The 19,272-nt window shown below is 38.4% G+C and overlaps 1 protein-coding gene across 9 annotated transcripts in view; it reads left to right on the top strand.

The window, feature by feature from the left end:
* The window catches only part of csmd3b (CUB and Sushi multiple domains 3b), a 478,594-nt gene that overhangs the window by 87,417 nt on the left and 371,905 nt on the right, over positions 1-19,272 (top strand). For all 9 annotated transcript variants that reach the window (XM_078954985.1, XM_078954986.1, XM_078954981.1 and 6 more), the window contains exon 2: positions 12,371-12,593. In XM_078954985.1, the coding sequence (XP_078811111.1) occupies positions 12,371-12,593 (223 nt within the window). The remainder of the gene's footprint in view (positions 1-12,370; positions 12,594-19,272) is intronic.

Raw genomic sequence — 19,272 nt, forward strand, 5'->3', positions numbered from 1 at the left:
ACATTTTGACCTCTCAAAATTGCTTCAACATCAGTAAGCACGACCAGAATTAATCCATATATAATCCGCTCTGGATTATAAAACGCACTTTTGCTTTACTAACAAAATTTAAAGCATTTAAGTTCACCTTATAGTGCGGAAAAAACAGTAATATAATTTATGTAATGTTCAACTTAACAATGCAATTCATAAAATGTGTGACAAGCGCAAAAGCACAGTCCTTTTTTTTTCTGTGTTGCATTTCATGGGGTGAGATATTGCGTTGAGAAAAGAGATTAACACTATACATTGCAGACTAAAGTTAATTAAATCCACTCGATTCACAAAGCGCATTTGCTTCTTTGTCTTTAAGCTTTTTGCATCGAGGGAGGGTTTTGCTGAGCACGCATGCTGTTTTCCAGCTAAACCCTGTTCCTCATTACTGCATATGTTCACACTTGGGGACTAGACCCAGTCTAAGCGCACATTTCCTACCATCGGCCAATTAACACCTCTCTTTAGATGTTTAAGAGGAAACGCTTTATCTTAAACACACTCCCACCCATGTTATTTTTTCATTCCAAAATAAATGCCTCATCTTTTGACATGAAATATTTTTCTTATTAGAAAGAAGTAGCACTGCTCAAGAAGTTTTATTGTTAATCAATTTTTGTTTACAGTGTGCTGCTAAATTTTTTCCGTCTCCTCCTCAATCTTACTTTATTAGATCTCTTTTTCTTACAGTGATAGTAAACTGGCATGATTGTGTTCAAAAGTGTGGCAAAATTATCTCTTTGAATCAGTGTGAGATAAAGTGACTTTTCTTTTTTTGACCAGTGTTAAAGCAGCAAAGCTCTTCAGTCCTAAAAAATGAAAAGTCATTTTCTTTCCAGACATAATCAACAGAACTACAGCGGAACATAATATTGCCTGGGTTTGGAACTGCCTGAGAAAACTATCCGTGGATAGAAAAGTCAAAATACATTTTTTCACTTGAATCCAAAGCAATGCATTATGTATTTTACGCTTCATTAACAGCCTCCGATGCTGCTACTGTTTACAGCCTCTGTGAGTTAAAATGCCAGAAGGTCTTCGGAGACAACAAACAGCCAAAGCAGTCATTTGGTTCCTGGAGATGTGGTTTGTAGTGTCATTGTCAGTGGGCTTGAGGATCTTCTTTTTAGAAAACAAAGCAGCACTAAGTTCTTCGTGTCAAAAACCTGAAGTCCTGAGATGTTTCTGTTACACTGACCATGAGCAAACCCAAATGTCAACAAAAACTCCAATTATATGTGCATTGCTAACTTACAACTGTAAGGAGATGACAGGCTCTGCATCTGCATTTTTCTCACACGCTGTAATACTTAATACTGGTTAATACTGATTCTGCTAACTTTTTGTTTTAGCATTGTAGTTGGCAGTTGATTGGATTATTTGTTTTACTTCTAATTTCAGAAAGTTGATATTGGTTTTTAAAAAGGCTCTTTAAGTCCAAATCCCATCATCTTTTGATCTTTTTTAGAAGTGTTCCCAGTGGGTTTTTTTTTTTTACCATGATTATGGCGTCTTTAGCCAGAATAAAAAATAAAAAAATGTGTCATTTTCTGGGACATAGTTTTTGCAGAACGGCAGCAGTTCATTAGAAAAATCGGTACCGCTTTCTTTTACAGTACAGTACTTACAATGTGCTTACTTAGCACTTATTGTGTAACTACTGGGTACTTACATGGTACTTTTTATGGACATATACATACATATACTTACACATACATACATATAGAACATATTAAAAACACAAAAAAAACACATTTTTATCAGAGTGGGTCTTTAAAGAAAAGTGAGGGCATCGTGACATTTGTTTAATCTTGACACTATTACTAGTTCAGGGCTGAAAAGTTCTGTTTTTTTCCCCACGTTTTTTTATCCTTATTTTACCTAAAGGTTTTTAATACTTTTTTTTTTTTATTACTCATAGTTGTAAAGCTTGGCTTATTTTAAAGTACAGAAAGTCTCTCAGCAGATAGGATTCTTCTTTGTTTTAATGATGATGCTGACTTAAAAAAAATGGTACATGGATTTGCAAAAGTACTATTTGCACCAAATATGTGACTGACCAGGATTATTTTAAAGTTTTCTATTAGCCACTGTAGTGTCTTCCCCGCAAATATTTGTTTTTTTTATTTGGTATATATAATGGACTGTTGTGGGGTAGCAAATGTGTGTTTCTGACCCTGTGCCTGTGTCTGTTCGTTTCGGTCTGGCAGTCAGCGTGATTAGAAGTCTTTCTTTTCCTTCTCACTTTTTCTTTTTGCTCGTCTCATTTTTTTTCTTCTCCTATCCCTTCCTCCCGTCTGTCCCTTAGAGTGATGTGTTTGAAATCATCCTTTCATCCATGCACAATGATGAATAAGTGGGTAATCTGTCCCATTCTCCCTGTTTATTCCACTTTCCCTCTGCTCTGTTCTTTAAGTCTTTCTTTTTAATTCATACTAGCATGTAAGTATTAAAAAGAAAGACTTAAAAGACATACTCACATGCAAGGGCTACACTGTGGCACAGTGGTTGGCGTTCACAGAAAGAAGGCCCTGGTTCAAGTCCTGGCTAGGGGACCCTCTGATACTGGAGTTTGCATGTTCTCATTGTGCATGCATGGGTTTTCTCCATGTACTCCGGCTTCCTCCCACCGTCCAAAAACATGCTTCTCTAAATTGTACCTAGATGTGATTTTGGTCCTCCGACAGACTGGCAACCTGTCCGGGGGTAAATTTTTCCACGTGGTTAGGCTCCAGCAGCCCTACCTAACATATACAGTATACTAAGCTTTTTATTTGATTGAATTAGGTAATTTCACTTCAGCCTTTTTTCGAATAAAACATAAGTTTTTTATTTTAGTTATTTGTTTATTTCAAGGCGCACTTAAAAGCCTTTAAAAAAAAAAAAACAGTGAGAGTTATAATCCAGGGCGCCTTAAATGTGGATTCATTCTGGTTGTGCTTACTTACCAGTTTCGATTTTGAAAGATTTGTCAATTTGTCTGCGGGTTACAAAGTTGACCCGCCTTATATATGACATAAATTTGAGAGTAGACGGTGTTCCTTATATTTATTGTGTATCTGGCATTAAAAAAAAAGAATAAAAAAAAAAAGAATTATAAAAGAGATCAGTCACTTGACAGAATTTCTTTAGATTAAGATAGAAAATTGAAAACAACGAAAGTAAAAAAGTTGTATTTACCAATTATAAGTCCTTTTTTAAGCTTTCTTTTTCTTTGCTTGAACTAAAACACCTCCAAAGGTTTTACCGAGTAGGCTGACACATCTGTGCTACCCTCTGACCCAGCTCTGTTTGCCCATCGTGTTCTCTCAACAAGCCCTCTCTTATTAGCTGTTAAGGGAATTGAGATAACCGTCTTAATTGAAGACCAGCCTGCCATTGGTCATTATATATGTCATAGTGATGGTCACAGAATTGTCCTGGCTAATTCAATTCAATTCAATTCAATTTTATTTGTATAGCCCAAAATCACAACAACAGTCGTCTCGATGGGCTTCGAAGTAAAACATGAAATCAAAAGGATCACGAATACAAAGAGTTCAATAGAAAAATACTAAAATGAACTAACAAACTGACTAAGCTATACTGGCATCCCTGCCCTTAGACCCCCCTTCGCGGTAAGGAAAAACTCCCAAAAAAACCGGATTCCGGAAAAAACGAAGAAACCTCAGGGGTGCCCACATGAAGGAGGGATCCTCCCCCAGGACGGACAGGCGATTTACCAGAACTCTTAGAGAAGAATTAACTTATCTAAATCTACAACTACATATATAAAAGTCCAGCAGACGAGCTTCATCCAGCCGTGGTTGTGGGGACAGTCAAAGGCGCGAGTCGAGCCGGAGACAGGAACCACAGCCAGGTGTAGGAGCAGGAGCAGAGACGAGGGACTCGGTCAGGTACAGGGCAGAGACGAGCCAGAGATGAGCCAGAGGCAGGATCCACAGCCAGGTGTAGGAGCAGGAGCAAAGGCGAGGTAAACGGTCAGGAACAGGAGCACGGATGAGCCAACTGGAGTCTGGAAGCACTCCCACTCCCCAGGAGGGGAGAGGAAAAGAGGGACAATACATGAATCGCACTGCACCAAACAGAGGCATGGAGAACTAAATGATAAATTATGATCAAGAATAGAGGAGAGGAAGGGTAGAAGTAAAAAAGGAAAGAGGACAGAACCCCAGTGCACCATAGTAACCCCAGCTTCAACTTCTAGCAGCCTTTTAAAAGAAATAGTTATTATTAAGTTTAATTTAAACAAACTAACATTAAGTTAAATAATCTCTGAATACTAACTAGTCTGACAATAAGCCTGTCCAAAGAGGAATGTTTTCAGTCTAGCTTTGAATGTAGAAACTGAGTCGGCCTCTCTTACATGAGCTGGGAGTTTATTCCATAAGGCAGGGGCTTGGTGGCTAAACGCTCTACCTCCAACCGTACTTTTACTAATTCTAGGAACCACAAGCAGTCCTGCATTTTGCGAGCGAAGTGTTCTGATTGGTTGGTAAGGGACTATGAGGTCCTTAATATAGGACGGGGCCATTCCATGTAAGGCCTTATAGGTTAACAGGAGGATCTTGAACTTAATTCTAGAATCAACTGGGAGCCAATGGAGTGAAACTAACACAGGAGTGATGTGATCTCTTCTGCTAGTTCCAGCTAACAATCTAGCTGCTGCGTTCTGAACAAGCTGGAGACTTCTTAAGGAACTCTTAGGACACGCTGCTAACAAGGAGTTACAGTAATCCAGCCTCGACGTAACAAATGCATGGATGAGTTTTTCAGCATCACTCTTAGAAAGTATATTTCTGATCTTAGCAATATTCCGCAGGTGAAAAAAGGCAGTTCTACACGCCTGAGATATGTGAGCCTTAAATGATAAATCCTGGTCAAGTAAAACCCCAAGGTTTCTAACTGTGGAATTGGGGGCTATACTTATACCATCCAGGGAGACTATCTGAGCAGACAGAGCATCTCTGAGGTTTTTAGGACCAAGTATAATGACCTCAGTTTTTTCTGGGTTCAAGAGGAGGTAATTAATTGTCATCCAGGTCTTGATGTCACTGATGCAGGCGTTCAGTTTCTCTATCTGGTCATTCTGGTCAGGCTTCATGGATAAATACAACTGCGTATCGTCGGCATAACAATGAAAATTAATGCTGTGTTTCCTGATTATGTTTCCTAGGGGTAACATATAAAGCGTAAACAGGATCGGTCCCAAGACTGAGCCCTGTGGGACTCCATAGTTGACTCGAGTGCACTGAGAGGAATGGCCATTTACATTAACGAACTGATATCTATCGGACAGATAGGATTTAAACCACTGGAGAGCAGATCCTCTGATCCCTATGTCCTGCTCTAATCTATGGAGTAAAATACCGTGGTCGATAGTGTCAAAGGCAGCACTGAGGTCCAACAGGACCAGAATAGAAAGTAGTCCCTTTTCTGAGGCCAATAACAAGTCATTAGAGACTTTAACTAGTGCAGTTTCCGTACTGTGGTGAGGTCTAAACCCCGACTGAAAGTCTTCAAAGTGGCTGTTGTCCTGTAGGTGGCAGTAAAGCTGCTTAACTACAACTCTTTCTAGGATTTTAGAAATAAAGGGCAGGTTTGATATCGGTCTATAGTTGGCCAAGATGCTAGGATCCAAACTGGGCTTTTTCAGAAGAGGTTTAACAACTGCATATTTAAAAGACTGTGGCACGTAACCCGTTTCCAGAGAGGCATTTATCATTGTTAATATGGGATCATTAATTAGGGGAAAAGTTTCTTTAAAAAGTCTAGTGGGAATTGGGTCTAACAGACACGTTGAGGATTTGGAGGACGTAATAATTGATGTTATTTCCGCTTGATCCACAGCAGTGAAGCAGTCTAATGTTACAGAGGTTTCTATGGATGCCTCCATTTCTACCGCTTCAGCCTGTTCTGGGCTGATAGTAGGAATAACTTGATTTAACTTATGTCTAATATTTGAGATTTTACTATCGAAAAATGTAAGAAAATCATCAGAGCTGAGAGAAACAGGAACATGTGGTTCTACTGAGCTCTGACTGCGAGTTAATTTAGCTATAGTGCTAAAAAGAAATCTTGGATTGTTTCCATTCTCTGATATTAAGGTTGAATAGTACTGGCTTCTAGCTCTACGCAGAGCTTTTTTATAATTTAATAGGCTATGTTTCCAGATATCCAGAGACTGCTCTGAACCGGAGCGGCGCCATTCTCTTTCCAACTTACGGGTTTCTCGTTTAAGAGAACGAGTTTCAGCGTTAAACCACGGTGCTACTCGTATTTGTCTGACGAACTTAGGTTTCAAGGGGGCAACAACATGGAGTGTACTCCTGAGGGCTTGTAAGGCATCATTAACAAAGTGGTCATTTATACTAGGACTGATACTATGGGAGCTGGTCTCAGAGTATTTTCTCAGAATATCACTAAGTACTGGCTGAACTGTGTGTTTAAACTCAGACACAGAACGGTCAGTTAAGGTTCTTCTAAGTTGTTTCTTATTCACTGGGGCAGAAGGATGTTCCAGTGTAAACTGGAAGGTAATCAGAAAGTGATCAGAAATGATGGGGTTAAGAGGAAGGACACTCAGCTGGCTGATCTCTATACCATGGGTTAGAACAAGATCCAGGGTGTGCTTATGACAGTGAGTGGGTTCATTCACACTTTGGGTGAAACCAACATCATCTAATAAAGCTGCAAAAGCCTTTCCTAGGCAGTCACTGGGGTCATCAACATGAATATTAAAATCCCCTAATATTATAGTTTGATCAGAATCTAAGACAATAGTCGATAGGAAGTCGGAAAACTCAGTTAAAAATTCTGAATATGGGCCGGGGGGGCGATAAATAATTATGAGTAAAACAGGTTTTCGAGTTTTCCTGTTTGGGTGACTTAAAGACAATATGATGCTTTCAAATGAATTATAAGCATTTTTAACTTTAGGGCTGAGAAGTAAGCTAGACTGTGATATTACTGCCAAACCACCTCCTTTCCCTGAAATCCTGGATTTCTGATAGTTAGCATAAGTGGGGGGGGTTGCTTCATTCAATCTAACATAGTCATCCTGATGGAGCCAAGTTTCTGTTAAGGCTAAAAGACTAAGATTGTTATCAATGATTAACTCATTGACTAAGAGGGACTTGGAGGAAATGGATCGAATGTTTAATAAACCGCATTTAATTACATCATAATTCTGCTTGTGAGTACTGCTGTCTGTCACTTTAAGGTTTCTAAGACGCGCTCCTTTCATTTGTCTTTCAGCACATAAGCTAAAGCTAGGACCTGCTTGACTTTCCCTGCATGGGTTTTGCACCAGCACTAACCCTAAGGGAGGTTCAGAGGAGCGTTTTACACTGCTGCTCTGCGCCCGGGTCTCGTCTCTGGATTGTCAGGTTAACAGACTAAGGCTAGCAGAAATGTTTCTAGAAAGAAGAGCGGCACCGTCCCGGGTGGGATGGACGCCGTCTCTCCGCATGAGACCGGGCTTCCCCCAAAACGCGCTCCAGTTATCCACAAAACCAACGCCGTTTTCTGGGCACCATCTAGAAAGCCAGCGGTTAAATGATGAAAAGCGGCTGTACATTTCATCATTGACTAAGTTCGGCAGGGGACCAGAGAAAATTACAGTGTCGGACATCGTCTTAGCCAGTTTACACACCGAAGTTACGTTTAACTTAACCACCTCTGACTGTCTCCGTCGGGCATCATTACCGCCTGCGTGAATCACGACTCGACGGAACCTGGACTTACTCTGAGCTAACATCCTAAGGTTCCCCTCGATGTCACCAACTCTGGCCCCCGGATAACACCTGACAGTAGCCACTGGGAGCTCCACGTTTCTAACTTCAGAAGAGCCTATAACCAGAGTTGAGGGTTCAGCGGGTGTGTCGCTGAGGGGGGAGAACCTATTACTAACGTGGAGTCTCGGGTGCTCTAAGTTTTTGCGTTTAGCACTATGTTTCCTCCCAACCGGTACAAACCCCTGACTGTCTCCCAGCTGTTGGGAGGGCGCTGGGGTGCTAGCTAAGTTAGCCCTGGTAGCGCGGCCCGCGCTACGAGTAACGACCTGGCTAGCCGGCTTAGCTTCCACTGTGCGGAGCCGCGCTTCTAACTGCTCCAGCCTGGCCTCCAAGTCTAACACAAGACTACACTTAACACAACTACCGCTATCTTCACTAAAGGAGGCAGGATCATCACTAAACATATGGCACATGGGGCAGGAGAGAGGAGGAGAGGCGGAAGGAGTGGTGGCCATGCCAGGTTTTAAGCTAAGGCTAGCGGTGTTTAAGTAAAGAGAAGTGGTTTATTTAGCAAAATGAGAAAAGTGAACAGCAAGTGGTTTAAGAGTGGTGAATTCGCTAATAAAAGGTACTAGATGTGAATATTAACCCAGATAACCCTTAGAGTAAGCAATAGTAGTAAGGCTAATGCCAAACAAGAGGACAGCAGTCACACAACTAGCACTGGGAATAGCTCACCCGGAAATGACGTCACAGGAAATCCCATATATATATATGTAATGAGGTTTGAACACACAGAGACACCTCCACACACGCATACTGTAGGGATACACACAGGGTTTTTTTGGGGTTTTTTTTGTTTGTGTTTCTGTCTTGGATAATTGATTTGAAAAGCATCCAGCAGGATCTTCCTGTTGTCCCTGTGGCCCAAGGTACCACAGTAAATAATGAGGCTCATAAACATGAAAGGCAGGGGGATGATCCTCCTGATTTGAGCTCTACACTGAGAAGAGATCATTAAGGCTTTGAGATTCAAGGACTTAAAACATACACTAAAAGCAATTAGAAGTTAAGGACTCCAATTACAAATCCTAATAGCAAACAGGGAGCTGCAGAGTCAGCTTGTTGTGATGCTTTTATTTGTTTCCATCTGTTTCATTTTCCTGTTTCTAACTTATTTTTATGACCTTCTGAAATGATAATAATAATCAAGTGAGACAGATTTGTGTAGCCTTCTGTGGACTTTGTTTGTTCTGAACTCTCCCTAATATTCTGCTGTTTGATCCAGTGTACTCCCCATTTTAAAGCTATCAAACTGTGAGGATGGTGACTTTGTTTCTGTTATTTTTAGGCTGTAAATGTTCTCTGGTGTAACAAATTGGATTGAAAATTGGTTTCTGTGTTTTGTTATGTGTTACTTTTTTTTGTGGAGTCTGGTGACTTTCATGTAAAATGAATTATTTGTTTAACTAAGTCTTGCTTTGTGTTTGTTTGTGCTGTTTGCCACTACGTACATCTTGTGCATTTTTCTACGTACAAAGTTTTGGTCTTTGGTGATACATGCGTGTTAGGAAATGGTTGGGTTTGGAAGACTCCAAGCGCAGACACGAAAATTAAAGGGGCAATCTGGTTTATTATCACAAGGCAGAGGGGATGAATGGAGGAGAGGAGAGCAGGCCAGCAGACAGACAGACAGACAGGCAGGAGGGCAAACAGGCAGGCTGGCAGAGTTTTACAAGGCACAAGAGTGGAGACCAGACTGGCAGCTGAAGTGACTGGCAGAGTTTGCGGACAGGCAGGAAGGCAAGTTAGTGGGCTGGCAAAATTTCATAGGGCACAACATTCTGGCATTGGCTGAAGGTTCCATCCCAGAATAAATAGTCTTGCTGATGAGCTGCAGGTGAGGTGATGATGAGGAGCAGGTGTTGAGTAGTCTCTGAGGAAGTACGCCCACAGAACCACAGCACATGCGTGATATACATGCGTTTGGCAAGTGTTTCTTGTGTTTGCTTGACACCGCCAAACAATTTCAGCCGACAGGTCTTTACATGAATTCGATTTTGAGCTGTTCAAAATTTCTGGTCGGTTGAGAATTAGGTATTTAACGTAGTCTATACGCAATTATTACGTAAATCTCACACAACTGTGCATGTTTTTTGCAAGATGCATATGCAAATTTGTGGCTTTCCATGACCGTTCCATGTATGTCTAAAGACTTTTCACGTATGTACCACCGATATATAACTTTTATATTGCGTATGATATTTGAACATATCATGTTCAAATACATATCATGAACATATCATGTTCAAATTACGTCATTGACGCACAAATCCCTAATGAATTGCATATAAACAACTCAATAATTACAGTTCATGTTCTACATTGATTTACGTGTTCCTACTTTTCCGTGGTTTTAACGTGGTTCATTCGGGATACATTTATGACAATTTCACATGAAGACCACAACCTTTCTTACTTTTTCCACAAATTTATGTATGACCAATTTTCATTGCTGCAAAATGTACATAGTGGCTGTCTGACACGGCCTTCACATTGCCTCACGTTTTTTAGTTAATTTTTTGTCTTTGAATAAATGAAACTACAGTCACTTCATAAACATGGTTTCATTCACCTGGACAATGTTCTGTCCATACAGCCATCTTTCATGAAAGCCACAATCTAAATCTTCAGGTTTTTTTTAATCACTTCTATTTCGGTGACACTTTACAATTACATACCTTAATAATCTAGTTATAACAAATAACAAGCATAAGTAATGTGTTTTTAACCTTTAATAGGACATATAGAGGACAATTACTGGCATTTTTGCCTTAGTCTGTTACTGTTTACAGCACTATATTATGAAACAATAAAACATTACAAAAGCAGTTATTATATGAGTTAATCACTTATAATCAATTTATTAACAATATTAAGCCATGTGCTAATCTGTAAGGACCTGCAAGAGAGTTGTAAATTACCTAACTCTGCTAATAAATGTCTTTTAATATTTTTAACACCTTTAGGACATTTGTAAGACATCTATAGTGTCTTATAAATGTCTTATTAAGGCTTAACAAATGGATATTAAATGCCTTTATAAGCGGCATAGGACGACTTATAAGGCATTAGTAAGACATCTACAAATGCTAATGAATGTCTTCTAAATGTCATAGAGGCTCATAAATACATTACTAATGTTTGTTAGTGTCTTGTATCTAGATTATTCAGAAAGCGTCATCACAAAACATTACTGGGATATACAGGTATTTTCTGTACCATTTTCTATTTGGTAGCTAGCAAGTAAAAGTTATTGCGTGGAGTTTTTTTTCTCTGAGGTGGTGTCCTTAACAAAAACGACTAAAATACCCAATCTATTATGAATGTTTCTCTTTTATAAGCTTAATTGCCACTGTGGCTCCTTGTGTAATGAAAGAGGTAAGAAGTTCCTTTGTTGGGGATCGATAAAATACTCTCTGCATCCTCACGCTTTTCTAAAGCAATGGATTTGAATTTTATCTGGTCCTTCATGTTAGACATGCTAGACATAAAGGATTTGAACTGTGTTTCCAAAAATAAAAAGACATCAAAAGAAACATAACTTATCCTGATTCAAACTGGAACAACAAAAAGATCAATTACATGAACTTTACAGCATAGACATTTTGTAGACACTATAATGTGAGGGCTTACAATGAGTAAAACTGTGAAAGGAGCCTCACTTATAAATTGGCAAAAGCAACCAAAAAGGGAGAAAAAAAGAATTCTGCAGGGAGAAAGTAAATATGTAGATCAAATATCTCAATAATGAAGCCATAGTTAACAAAAAAATCACAGGGATATCCAGCCTGTAATTTTGTGAAGGAAAAAAAAAAGAGTGAGCTAAGGTGAATGCTCAGAAAGTGATTGATTTTTTTTTTCCCTTTTCTTTCCGGTTAGTTGGTCCAACTCACTGGCAAGGGGACCTGGATTCAGACTTCCCCTCCCAAACCAAAGGGCCAAGTCCCACCAGAGCTGCTCTGAAACAGTCCCTGTCCCTTGCCCTTTCTCTGAGGGCGTGCAGTAGGAAGATTATGTTGTGATTGCAGCCAGAAAGCTGCAGATTTGTAAAACTGCTTTGTAGGAAATTTAGATGAAACCTTGTCTGACCATTTTTGTCTGGGGCAGACTTTAAGACAGAGGTTATATCCATGGTCAGCCTAAAAAAAAGTGGTCCAACTAAACAATATACATATTTTTTAAATATGTTCTGCATTTTGGTTTTGATACAACTAGTTTCAGCTAAAACTATTGTTCCGTTAACAACAAATGAAATGGGGTGGAGCTAGTCTCAATGTTCGGTCAATTTAAAGACTTTGTGCACCGCAAAAATTTGAAAGCACATATTTTCAATATAGTTCAAGTATGTGGAATTAAGTTAATACGTGTCAAACATCAGGAACTTTGCTTTGGTAGTGACCATTGACTGAATAAGTGAACTGAACGAAAACCGTAAATTGTACACTAGCAATTTACCATCAACTCAAGCAATCTGTGCAGGTATTCATTAAAAAAGTTGTGATAAGTAAAATTGTTTTTTTATTTTTTTTTATTCACAGGGTTCATCTACACTTGTGGGGGAACACTGAAAGGACGAAATGGCAGTATAGAATCGCCCGGCTTTCCCTATGGGTACCCCAATGGAGCGAATTGTACCTGGGTCATTGTTGGAGAGGAAGGGAGTAGGATCCAACTCATCTTCTTGTCATTTGCAATAGAAGAAGAATATGACTTCCTCTCCTTGTACGATGGTCACCCACATCCTGCCAACTTCAGAACCAGGTAAGGGACAGTAATTTACTGTATTTTTATTTAAACCCTATGTCCAAGTTTAAATTGTTTTTAGACCAATTTACAGACCTCAGTGAATTAGTCAAAAAACATTCTCTGATCCTTTACAATTAGGTGGATTTTATTTTTTGAAGGAGTTTTTGTGCATCCAAATTAACAAAAAGAAACACTGAATATCAATTAAGGTATTAAAGTAAATGACAAATTTGCAGTATTGTTTGAAAACAACCTCGTAATATTCAGTGTGCTGCCAGATTAGGTGCCAGGAAACGTGATTAGTTGCCCTCTAAGTGGCAAAGTCATTATTGGGCTGTCATATTAAATTGGAAATAATCAGAGAACATTTAAATGTGTCAGAAATGTTTTTATTGAGTCTTTTGAGCCACTTGCCCCTTTTCTTACAAGTGTCATAAAAATAAAAACTGAAATAGACTCTTGGTGATATTAGATAAATTACATGAAAATAAAAATCAATAAATCTTGTTTTTACAATTGGCTCTTTTCCAGCTAACTAACTTTTTAGTTTCATGTTATCTATATTTTTTCAAACAATATTCAAAGTTAAAACTAGTTTTAACATCCCTTCATTTTCTTTCTTCATTTTGTATTAAAAAAAATTGCAACTGGTCCTACCACACAGTGAGGTAGAATGTTCTAATAATGTTCCCTTTGGATTATTTTGATGAGGAAAAACAACAGTGGGAGGAACTTTATGAAACTAAAATGTGAATGCATTTGACTTAATTATTGTTACATGTTTGTTTGTACACGTATTTAATTTACACTTAATTCACTTGAAAGGCTAAGAAGGAATTTGGAAAACTTCACCTTCACTGTTCAGTACCCAGATTTTTATCTCAGAGTCACACTGGTTGAATCTTTGAATAAAACAGGATTTTAGGTCAGTGAATCAGATCGTTCTAACTGAACCAAAATGGACTATGAATTGTATCAGAAACCACAAATTATTATATGAATCGAATCATTGTTAAAATGAATCATTACACCCCTAATGGAAACAGTAATTAGTGCCCACCATAGTGGAGGATGGTCATGTTTCCTGTTTCTAGTTCCATATGAATCAGGAGAAAGACCAGTTCTAAAATGGAGCTGGTTAAGGCCAGCATTTTTTCTTTAGCAGTTTTCACGTCACTATACCCTTTCTCATAGGCAAGCATGATTGTGAGCAGTGAGCAATGTTGTTAGTCCAAACAAAAGCCATATTTTCTGTCTCAAAAACAGGGGTGCATAACCAAAAGCCCTTTCTGACACTGGATGTCAGCAGATACATCTACATAGGCATTTTTAAGTAACAGGTGTTTGCCAAAGGCATTTATTAGGGACAAAAACAGGGACTGTGGACAATAGTAAAACTTAAACACACAGCAAGTTTAAATAAAAAAAACACAAGAAGAGCCTCAGCAGACCAGAGGGGGGCTAGAACGAGAATGAATTGAATTCATGTCTGAATGTTTGCTCTGGGTCTGTGGGCAGGAGAAACTTGGCAACATATGTGGACAGTGAAAATTAACTTTCAAATCAAAAAGTCATGTAAGTGTAAAGATTTAGTAGAAGCAGCTGGGAGAAACTTGTTCTCCAAACTCTGACTCTCTAGTTTGTTCCAGAGTTTTTACCTTTTTTATAAAGAAATCTTGAAATCAAAATATGATATTCAAAAATGACCAATACCCCTTGTGCTATCTTAGATGACCTCACCCTTACATTGACATGTTCTCCCTACCATGACAAAAGTGGATTAAGGTGGAAAGATTTCATGTAATCCATGAAGATCACAAATCATTGAAGAAAAAAGGTTCAGCGCACTGTCCAGTGGGTCTAGATGACCCAACTCCCAATGTTAAAGTGCCTAGGATAGCAGAAGGGATAGTTAAAAAGTCCTGTTCAGATATGTACAACCTTAAAAAACCTTTTACATGATGTTGACACATTTACAATTACTTCTGTCAATTACTTTACGCTCATCTAGGAGTATAAATATTCCTACAAAAACCTGACCTTAAAAGAAGTAAATAAGGTCTTCGGAGGTTTTTCAACCAAGCATTTGTGGTGGAGATGTGCTGCATGGTAAAAAGAGATGTTCTGGTTCTGTGGTAGGTTAATAATTTAGCCTCTGCAGTACACTGTGCACACAGAGTTTAGATGATCTCAACAGTTTTGATGGAAATATTTTGACTATTAGGATTTGTCCATGAAACAGATGTTTCTTTTTATAAAAGAAGCAAGGAATAAAAATAGGAAGATGGATGCTGTTTATAGATCAATTTACTGGTTTAATGTTATTCGGTGTGCTTTAAATAATTTAATTTGCAACACTAAGGGAGTTTTTTTTTTAAACATTGTCTTAAGTTCCTTTTACAACAGTTACTGACTTTGCTAACTCATGTCTACAGATTCAATATTAATACATTTGATGCAAAAGTGGTTTATCTAGAATTCAGGCTTTGTGGCATTTTATTCCATGGTAGACAGCTATCAGCTTCGGGCCAGACAGCACAGAGCAAGCACAACAACAGGGACCAGAGAGTTATAATTACCAGTAATTATTGTCCGACTCATTCTCCAGGATGCTGTGTAATGGCATCCCTTTATGATATTATGGCTTAAAGCTCTCCCCTATCGGGATGCAGGCCTCAGCCCTCAAGCACCGACCGTAACATCATGTTTGAAACATTAGGGTGTGTGTGTGGACAAACCCAGCCCCTTTTAGATTAACATTTACACCTGGCTGACAGCAACAATGATAAAACGTCCGGCAACTTGTTGTTGTATGATTCTATCCCTCCCTCTTTTTCCCCACAATCATCCTTCTATTTCATTTTTTCCCTTTTGTTTCCCCTTTCTTTTGTTATATATATATATATATATATATATATATATATATATATATATATATATATATATATATATATATATATATATATATATATATATATATATAAATAAAGTTTAGCCTGAATCACAAAAGGGTTTTTTACAAATATACCCCTTCTGTGTCAGAAGATGTATAACCCCCTATTGTAACGGTGCAATCTGTCCAACACCATAGGCCTTCAGCTCTCATCTGCTGCTCAGCATGTTGACAGGACAAGTACAAAAAAAAAGATTTAAATTAGTTATTTTGATTATATTATAACTTACATTTGCGGATGGCTATAAGCCGTTGCTTTAATTGGCAGTTACCTGTTGGCTGATGGTAAGAGGAACCTTTTTAGTGTCAAATAATAGAATTGCATATTGTGCTAGCACTTGTTAACATGTACAAAGCTAAAAAAGCTCAACTTGATGGTATGCAGAGGTGGATGGCATAGTTTTGTAAGACTGGGTGGACTTATGGGTTAACATAAAACACATGTAGTTAGTCTTCATTTTTTGTATCAAGTGTATGTAAATACTGCTAATGCTGGTCTAGAAGGCAAAATTTGCTGTTGTTTATTAATGTATCGCTGGATAAACAGGAGGTCTGTGTTACAGAAAGATGAGAAACATTATCTTGATACTTAGTGGAGTGAAGAAAAGCAATTCTTGCATTATGGGGAACGTACCATGGTGTATCGGTTTAACTTGCGCATTTTCATATCAGTCAGCTACACTAATTTACCTTTTCAAACAATCTGGCGGTTTTTAGCGCTTAAATAGCCGTACAGACTTAATTACAGGGGGGAGTAGTGGAGCTGAATAGACTAAAACAGACTGGCCATGAGATTTCAGCACTTGTCTTGCAATTATTGTTTCTTCTGGCGAAGTGGAAGTGGAGTTTGGACAGACAGATGCGGAAAGAAAATGCAAATGTATTTCAAGTTAATTAGGGAAATTGGGATTTTTTGGTTTAAAAAATGAAAGACTATATTCACATGCACTCACAAGATTGGGTTTTATGAATGTGTGCATGTTGGTGAAGAAGATTCATGGTCTGCAATCACCCCACTAGTTAAACTGAATTACCTCTTCTGTCTCATTTTCTCACTTTCTTTGTCTCAGCTTTTTACATTCAGTCTTTCTCTTTGCTCCCTCACACACACACACACACACACACACACACATGGAAAAACATATGAGCACGTCAATACAACAGTAACTAGGCAAAATGATGATTAAAAGGTCAGACCCATTAACAAGAAAATGATAATTATGGATACCATGATTAAAATGGGCCGTGCATTCACACAGAATCGTTCATGCCCACACAATCACACAAGCCAGTTTCTTCATTTCTCTGGTCTGATCACTGCTGGTTAGAGGCCTGTGTTTTGTTGAGATTGTATTGTTCACAGTAACTTGAATAAACTCTGAAAGTATTTTCTTTTTTAAAGATGTGCATGAGGTTTGTCTCTAGACTTGATGAATATGAAAGCTTTATCTTACCTGGATGAATATTTAAACATATTTTTGTTCCAGACATAGACTTTGTAAAGTTGTATGAGTGAACCTCCCTCGATTTCATCATATTCTAGAGTCACAGTTTATTTCCAAAATAGCAGTTATCCACTTGTTAATAATTTACTGACTTTGCATTGTGCTTGTAGTAACTACTAAGTATTTTTTATTAGGTTTTTGTCTCATAATTTTAACACTAGATATGTAACTAGCGACACCTAAATAACATACACTCTTTGATCTTTATCTGTTCATGGGATCAACATGAATCAGCTGATTCTGACACGGAGAAAACAACACTTTGTTATATTCCAGATATGCAACATTTTGCTAACTTAAAGTACTGCACAACAGTACAAAGCCACATTTCTCCATGACAAAATCAGCAGATTTACATCAACTGCATGAGCACTTCACTGCTGTAAAATGTTGCAAGTCAGTTCAAAGCAGCTTTTCTCCGCTTCAGAATCTGCTTTGAACTGTTAATTGTCTGAACGGTTAAAGAGTTATGCCACTTGAAATAAGGTAAAACACTGGAGCTAAAGCTCCGGTTCTAAGGGGTTAAAAAAAAGTCCTTCCTTCTTATAAATTTTAGATTGCCTAATTTAATCGTTTTCACTATCTGGATGTGAAACATTACCTAGAATCCCAATAATGCATGCTGCTTGGGAATGGTAAAAAGAATTCAATGCTAACTATCTCTAGATAAATAAAATTGCATAAGGCAATTTTTTCAGCGTTCTTTCGATCCGTGGCTATTACAGAAAGTATCTAGTAGTTCCTGTAATATCTAATAGAGAAGATGTTCACCCAAGAATCTTCAGACGGTTGAAAGTCAGATAAAAGAACAGAAACTTTAAGTTTAAGGAGGAAATGACCCATTGTCCAGGACAAAAACTCTGTTCCGACTCCAAACTGATACATGAACAATTCTCAACTCCAGAAGGCCAAAAGATCCAATAAAGGTACAAACAAGGAGGAGGCACAAATTCATGGTCGAAAGCCAGGAAGCGTAGAATCCAGAATGTGGCAAGAGCATGAATGAAGGCCAGTGCATGAGAGAGAGAATCAGATGGCTAAAAGTTGTGGGTGACAAGCAGCAACACATGTAGATCGTATGATGGTGATTACGTGAAAGGGTGCTGCAGGCAGTGAGAGAGGTGGGTATTTGCTTACACAATCGTCATGTTTGAAGTTATAGACAACATACCAGCTAGCACACCATTTGTTAAGACCTTCAAAATTCATAAATACATTTCTCTGCTAACGTATTACATTAGATTCTGTATGTGTATGAGATTGTTTTTCATTACATATAACTTTTACTTACATTCACTGAGAGGGGTATGTGTGGAGAACTTACTCTTAATCACCTGAAAACAGGTTCCTCACACAAGAAAAACTCCCAGAGTTACCTTAGTTTACTTTAGATCCTCCCACACAGCCTTGCTAATGTCACCTCCTTTCCCAATTCTTTGGGCAGACTGGAATCATTTCTCTCCATCAGGTAAAATTAATAGAAGTACCCAACCTACTTGGTTCAACAGCATTACTGACCCTTGTTTTAAGTCTTTTCAAAGTCTTTCTACCGTTACAAATTAAATCCCTTAAACACCACCATTATTGCCAGTAACCTGCCCTCACTAGAACACAAGAGACTTTTTTTGTTTTGCAGAAAGTAAGACAAGCCTTCCATAACGGCATCAAGACGACATTAACTAAGACACACTGTAAAACTGCAGTTAAAAAATGAAATGTTATTTTACAGTCACTGGCCACTTTATTAAATACACATCTTCACACTTCTCGCTAATTTAAATTTCTAATCAGCCAATCACATGGCAGCAACTCAACTCATTAAGGAATGTAGACATGGTCAAGATGCTCTGCTGCTGTTCAAACTTGGCATCTGAATGAAGAAGAAACATGATTTTGTGACTTTGCATGTGGCATGCTTGTTGGTGCCAGATGGAATGGTCTAAATCTTTCAGAAACTGCATATCTATTGGGATTTTCACCCACAACCATCTCTAGGGTTTACAGAGAATGGTCTGACAAAGAGAAAGTATTCAGTAAGCTGAATTTCTGTGGACAGAAATGCCTTGTTGATGCTACAGGTCAGAGGAGAATGGATAGACTGGTTCCAGCTGATAGAAAAGCAATAGTGACTCAAAGAACCACTGGTTACAACTGATAAGAGCATCTCTGAACACACGGCACGTCCACCCTTGATGCAGATGGGCTACAGTAGCAGAAAACCACATTGGGTGCTGTT

The sequence above is a fragment of the Oryzias latipes genome, chromosome 11, assembly GCF_053564925.1.
Source record: "Oryzias latipes strain Hd-rR chromosome 11, Olatipes_Hd-rR_3.1".
Taxonomy (NCBI): Eukaryota; Metazoa; Chordata; class Actinopteri; order Beloniformes; family Adrianichthyidae; genus Oryzias; species Oryzias latipes.